Source organism: Nicotiana sylvestris, chromosome 8 (genome assembly GCF_000393655.2).
Source record: "Nicotiana sylvestris chromosome 8, ASM39365v2, whole genome shotgun sequence".
Lineage (NCBI taxonomy): Eukaryota > Viridiplantae > Streptophyta > Magnoliopsida > Solanales > Solanaceae > Nicotiana > Nicotiana sylvestris.
This window is the reverse complement of record NC_091064.1, coordinates 177,862,797-177,869,130: the sequence shown is the minus strand read 5'-3', so window position 1 is coordinate 177,869,130 and position 6,334 is coordinate 177,862,797. Positions and strand designations below refer to the sequence as shown.

Genomic DNA, 6,334 nt, shown 5'->3' with positions numbered 1-6,334 from the left:
TCGATTTACATAGATCTTTCTTCAGATGACAAAATTACACGAGCCAATGCAGAACAAATTAGAGGGAAAAGGATGGGAAGGTGAAGAAGAAAAGTCGATTAAAGACGAGAGATACGGTTTGAAAAATATGTAAATAATAATCAATTCTCATAAGATCTAAAGGAAGCCCATAAAGAAGATCTAAGACATCAAATACTAATGCTTCTTACTAAAAAATGGAGTCCGGTGCACGAGGCATACTACATTTACGTACGCAGGGCTCGAGGTAGGCGAGATCGCGCCCCAAAAGGTATGATGTAGACAATCTACCCTAATACAAATATTAGTGGCTGATTTCACAGCTCGATCTCATGACTCGACAATTATATATCTATCATTTTTTCGTGAATATTTATGAGAGATGATGTTATAGCTCCAAAAGAAGGTCTAACAGCAACATCTTCATCCCACGACAGTTGTATGAGTTGTATCAGCTCTTCTAGTTTATCATCTTGCTTTGGAAGTTCTGGCCTTAACCCTTTTTCTGCTACTTCCAATGCAATCTGCTTTACGGAAATCTTTTACACGGTCAATGTACGTAGGGGTGGATCCAGATTATAATATATGGGTTCCCAGGAATCCAATAGTTTTTTCGTAGACCATGTATTTTTGTTAAATTTTTTATTAAATATTTATAAATATCTATTTGTGAACTCAGTTATTATTGTATATTAATTTGAGATTACCACAGGAACCCATAAACTTAAAATCTTGAATCCGTCTCTGAATGTACGTAACTTAATTCAAGGTACTAACTAACATAAGAAGGTGTCACATACGTACCTTAGAAGGACCATAATCAGTTTGAATGTAAGGGTATTCTCCAGTGACAAGCTCATTGAGAATAATCCCAAAACTATACACATCCGACTTTTCATCATAAGGTTCTGATCGAATCACTTCCGGGGCCATGTATACATATGTTCCTGCTATGTCAAAAGTTTGACGTTTATTAATCAAGACTCACTAAACCAAGTAAATAACTATAATACTATATGTAAGCAGTGACAAAGCCAGAAATTTACTTAAGGGTTCAAACTTGAAAGAAGTGAAGAAATATTCCGAGAAAGAATGTTCAATATATATTATATACCTCTAAAATCTAATATTTTCTCTATATATACAGTGTAATTTTCCAACGAAATGTGGTCAGTTAACCATCCTTTGTAACATGTAGTTTCGCCCATGTATGTAAGGACTATTTTATTAAGAGGAAATAAACCATTGTCAAATAACTTTTGAAAAATAAGCAGCCTAGTGCACGAATAACATCTCACGTTCACACAGGGTTCGGTAAAGGACCATACCCTAAGGAAGTATGAAGAAGACAATCTATCCTAATACAAGCATCAATGACTGATTCCAAGATTCGAACCTGTGACCTATAAGTCACGCCGAAACTACTTTAACATTGCTCCAAGACTCCCTTTCAACTTTACCATTGTCAAATTATTGTTTGTTTTGATGATTGATAAAAAAACTCAAGTATGAACCATGTCCATCGACAATGTACACAGATACGGACAGATTCAAGCACAAGGCATGCACGTGAAGGAGATAAGATTAAATAGTTATATATAATATCTCCCGATCGAAAAGGTTGCATAATTGATAAGGAGAAGGACTCTTTACTCGAGAGAACTCTATCCAAGATAAGGGAAATGTTAGAAGTTGAAGATGACTAGAACTCTTCCATCAAGGAAGAGGAACTCTAGTTATTTCCTATTCTACTAACTCTATATATTTCACGATGTTCTCATTTTACGGGAACACACAAAAAGTTAAACGTGAGTTGAGAGCAAAATACCAAGGCATTTTGGCAATCAATTCGTGTGTGATTCAAGTGTGCAAACCTGAAGCTACATGAACCAGATAGAAGAACTAATTCCAAGTGTTAGTCTTTTATTCTAGTTTCATTGTAGTAGGTGTGTCAAATTGTACCTTTCAGCTTTATCTAGAAGCAATTGTACTAGGTACTCTAAGTATTTTATTCAAGTTAGAGTTAACTTGAAGTTGTCACAACAGTTAGAGGTTGGTTACCACAACGAGATTAAATTTAATCCTTAGGTTTAATTTACAAAGAGTTTTGTAAATGCTGTTCTGACTCAGTGATTTAGTGAAGTATTAGGAAAAATACTACTGAGTAGTAGGTCGTGATTTTTTCACCTTTTAAACTGGGTGTTTTTCAGGTAAAAATACTTGTGTTTTTTACTTTCTGCATTTACTATTTCCGCAACAGTAGTTTAAGGAACACATAGAAGAAACAGGTCCTTCTATAATCTGTGCATGCAAAAATTGGACACCACACAAATCAACCCTCTTGTGTGGAACTGAAGTATAAAACATCGTAATCAATTTAATTAATTAAAAGAAAGACAAAAACTAGTTTAGACAAATATTCTTTTAATTAAGGCTGTTAAATACCTGTCTCTCCTGTTAAAGCCTTCTCTTCATCATTCAAGAATCTAGCATGGCCAAAATCTGCAACCCTAACATGCAAAGAATCATCCAAGAAAATATTACTTGGTTTTAGGTCACGATGAATCACCATTGGTTTATGCTCATGAAGATATTGCATGGCTTGAGCAATTTCTATTGCTTTATTAAGTCTCTCTTTGAAAAGGGGAAGAGGAATAGCTCTTTGTTTTCTTCTTTTTCCAGGACCATGTAGCCAATCTTTAAGGGTCATGTCTAATAACTCAGTTACGATCCAACCATGGCGTGGAGGATCAAGACATGCCCCCATCAGCTGCAACACGAAACGGTGTCGTTGCCTCGATAATGTCTCGACTTCTTGGGCAAAGAAGCTGACTCCATTTTCATTGCAGAGGAAGAACTCAGGGAATACGCATTTCACTGCAACTTCAAATCCTCTCCATCTTCCTCTGTATATATGTGCTGTGCTTCCTTGAGCCAGTACTTCTTGCAGTTCAATCTATTTCCAACGAACAATTAATACCGTCTTTTGAAATGTTATCAAGACCACAGTTTTAAGGATACTTTTGGTACATGGTAAAGTCTTTCTTTATAGTCAAACACAAATGGAAGGAGTAATAACTATATGTGAAATATTACACTTTCACTCCTCTTCAAATTAGATGATACACTTTCCCTTTTATTCTTTTTTCAAAATAAATAACATATTTTTAAATTTGGAAATAATTCAACTTTAAACTCTTCATTTTACCTATTTTACCCTTAATGGAAAACTTTTATAACCATACAAATGTCATGACCCCATAAAGCTTTTACCCGTTAAGCTTTTAGGACCACAAGTTTCAAAAGTCTTCTTCTTTTTTCTTAAATTCCGTATCGAGTCAAACTACCTCATCTAAATTGAAACGGAGGGAGTAAGTGAAAGAGCTCGATTTACTACTACAACAACAATTCCAGTGCAATCCATAAGTGGGGTCTGTGGAAGAGCTCAGTCTTACTCAGTGGCGTAGCCAAATTTTTTAAAGAAATAAAGAAATAGTATAAAGAAATAAATTCACCAAAAAGTCAAGGGCTGTCATTATATAGTATATATACATATTTTTAAAAAAGTTACCGAGTTAAACAATATAATTTTTCGACGAAAGGGTGTCGGTTGACACTCCTTAGGTGCATGTGGCTCTGCCACTGGTCTTACTACAACAACAACAGCAACAGATCTGTGGAAGAGCTTGATCTTACTATTTAGAGAAAATAATAAAAAGAAGAAAAGAGCGATGTACCTCATGGGGTTGAATATACCAACCATTCAACTTGGCTTGTTGAATGAGGTCTTTGATATCAGAGTGGGATTGCTGTTGGGGTGGTGTTTGGGGACTGGTAGTGGCATTGATGATTGGCAAGGGAGGAGGAGTGCATTCTTGTTGTTTTTCTTTGTTGTTGTTGATGATTAAGTCAAGAAAGCCATTGTCTTGTGCCACCTGAAGACAATATCTCAAATAATTTTGTGTCCTTTCAAGTTTCATCTTGTACATAGTCTTCATTTCTTTCTGCTGCTGTAATTCCTTCTCTGTTTCTTCCACCTTTTCCTAGTATTAATTGTTCATGATTTAAATTTAATGGGTTTAGTTTTTAGATTTTTAGTATTGCACTCATTTTACCATTAAAATTATGAGTTCAAATCTAATATTTAATGAAATTTTAGTAGTTATTTATATATAAATTCATACTCCGAATCGAAAGTTATGGATTCAGTTAAACCTGCTGTCGAAAGGCTACATTTGCCCCTGCCTAGTGATAATATTGGTAACCAAATAGTGGCATAAAAGCCGCATACTTAATTGTAAGCCTGTCTCAATTTCGTTTTGGTTTAGCTGATTGTTTCTTACAAATTGTACAGTGTATGAGCGCATATTCACAGTTTGCGTAGATTAAAGCTGAATTTGAAGTACTAGTCCATAAGTTTTCACTTTATAGGATAATAGTTGAAGAAGATTAACTCATGCATTTACCATATTGCAATGGTACAAAAACCCAAAGGTACCATAATAGGGATAATCTTAGTAATATTGAATAAATTTTTTTTTTACACTATTAGTATATATAACTTAAATTCATCGATAATACCTGCTGAAGATGACGATATGGTGGTGCTTGTGCAAGTTTATTATTACGTGAAACTTTAGGCCCCAAAATTAAACAGTCACCTAGGCCTTTACACCATCCGCCTATGTTCGACTTGACCAGAGCACCACCACTTGTGGCGGAGCTCTGTGTGGCCGGCGAACTCTTGGCTACCATCGGACTACATGGGCTGCCGTTGCCTCTTCTTTTTTGGGCCTTGTCGGAAATAGTACCGTTCATCTTGGATAACATGCGACTCGTATATTGTAATACAATATATTTTTACTTAAGTATAATTTCAGGTTGATTAGTCTAGTTGCCTGAAATATAATGCAGTCTTAGTTAAATGAGCCAATATATTTAGTAGAGGATGAAGACAGAACGGGCGGACCTTGTGATGAGCCATATTTTCATTGTAATTTGTACATATTAAGTTTGTAAACATGTAAATTTGGTTTCTAAAAAGAATGTTATATTCATTCTAAAGTTAGGTGCGTTATTATTGTCCTACTATGAGTCAGCTATTATTAATTTTGTGACGAACTATGTAAAAGGAATAATTTTACATAGGCATATCCGAAAATGAGTTTGCCACCGATGACAAATATGTCCTTCTACTTTCGAATATTGTTTATATTTAACTTCTGTAATACTATTCGGTCAAATTTATCCCTACCGTTATATTATCTGGCCAAATTTACTCCTACCATCAGTAAACTTTTAAAAATTACCCCTCAATCTATCAGGTGACCTAGAATCTCCCAAATCATTTTAATTAAGTCAATTCTTCTTCTTCTTGATCCACTATTTTCGAAATAATTAATATTTATCTGCTTTCTTAATTGAAAAAATAATAGAAAGAAATATTAAAATAATACAACGGTTAGTAAATAAAATATAGTAAATTGAAGAATCTAAATTAGGTAGCTTGTCTAAATTCCAAAAGTATTTACAACATCCCAACTCTAATGAATTCGTTGCACCAAAAGTCTGGAGACTTTTCAAGTATTAATGATAGAAGTTGAAGTTCCTTGAAGACTTTACATTGTCGAATTCAACTTTGCTTTAATCAAATGCCTACACATTGTGTATTCTTAAGTTAGTCGATCGAACTCTATATTAACCTCACAATAACAACATATATTTTAATATACATGTACATACATGATGGTCAACTGCATATAATACACAATAAATAGACTCACTGAATTCTATGATTTGTATATAGTTGAAAAATAAATAAAATTTTAATTAACCAATTCAAAACCCAATATCACAAGAATAGAAGTGAGTGCATTGGTAATTAAAAATATCCATGAATAATTTGTATAGTCCAGTACCTTTAGCATTCACATCAATAGTAATTTCTGAAAATAGTGGAGCAAGAAAAACAATAAGCGATTTAAATAAAAGGAAATTGGGAGATTTTGGATTACTTAACATATCAAAGGGGTAATTTTTAAAAATTTTGTGATGGTAGGGTAAATTTGGTCAGATAGTATAACAATAGGAGTAAATTTGACCGAATAGTATAACGGAGGTTAAATGTAGACAATATCCGAAAGTAAAGTGGTATATTTGGCCCTTTTCCCTTTATTTTATTCTTTTTAGATTCATAATTAACCTATTGGGAGCTTTTAAGTTTTTTGAACTTTCTATGGACTTATTCGTATGTGCCTTGGTAGTAATTTTCCCTTGTACGATATTCTCGAGGATTTTCATATATGAACAGAATGTT

The 6,334-nt window shown here is 33.8% G+C and overlaps 1 protein-coding gene across 1 annotated transcript; it reads right to left on the bottom strand.

The window, feature by feature from the left end:
• Positions 1–362: 362 nt before the first annotated feature.
• On the bottom strand, positions 363–4,773 carry LOC104247336 (serine/threonine-protein kinase STY46-like). The gene is made up of 5 exons (XM_009803317.1): positions 4,600–4,773; positions 3,756–4,061; positions 2,464–2,974; positions 823–965; positions 363–542 (listed from the first exon to the last, which is right to left on the bottom strand). Exons 1-5 carry the CDS (start codon positions 4,771–4,773, stop codon positions 363–365), a joined length of 1,314 nt encoding a protein of 437 aa, XP_009801619.1.
• Positions 4,774–6,334: the final 1,561 nt, after the last annotated feature.

Bases quoted from the DNA above. Each gene is read 5' to 3' on its own strand.
- LOC104247336 (XM_009803317.1), bottom strand. From the start codon at position 4,773: ATGGTAGCCAAGAGTTCGCCGGCCACACAGAGCTCCGCCACAAGTGGT. The intron at 2,975-3,755 runs GTACATCGCTCT...CGTTGGAAATAG, and splicing joins GGTATATTCAACCCCATGAG to ATTGAACTGCAAGAAGTACT. The intron at 543-822 runs GTACGTATGTGA...TCCGTAAAGCAG, and splicing joins CTGATTATGGTCCTTCTAAG to ATTGCATTGGAAGTAGCAGA.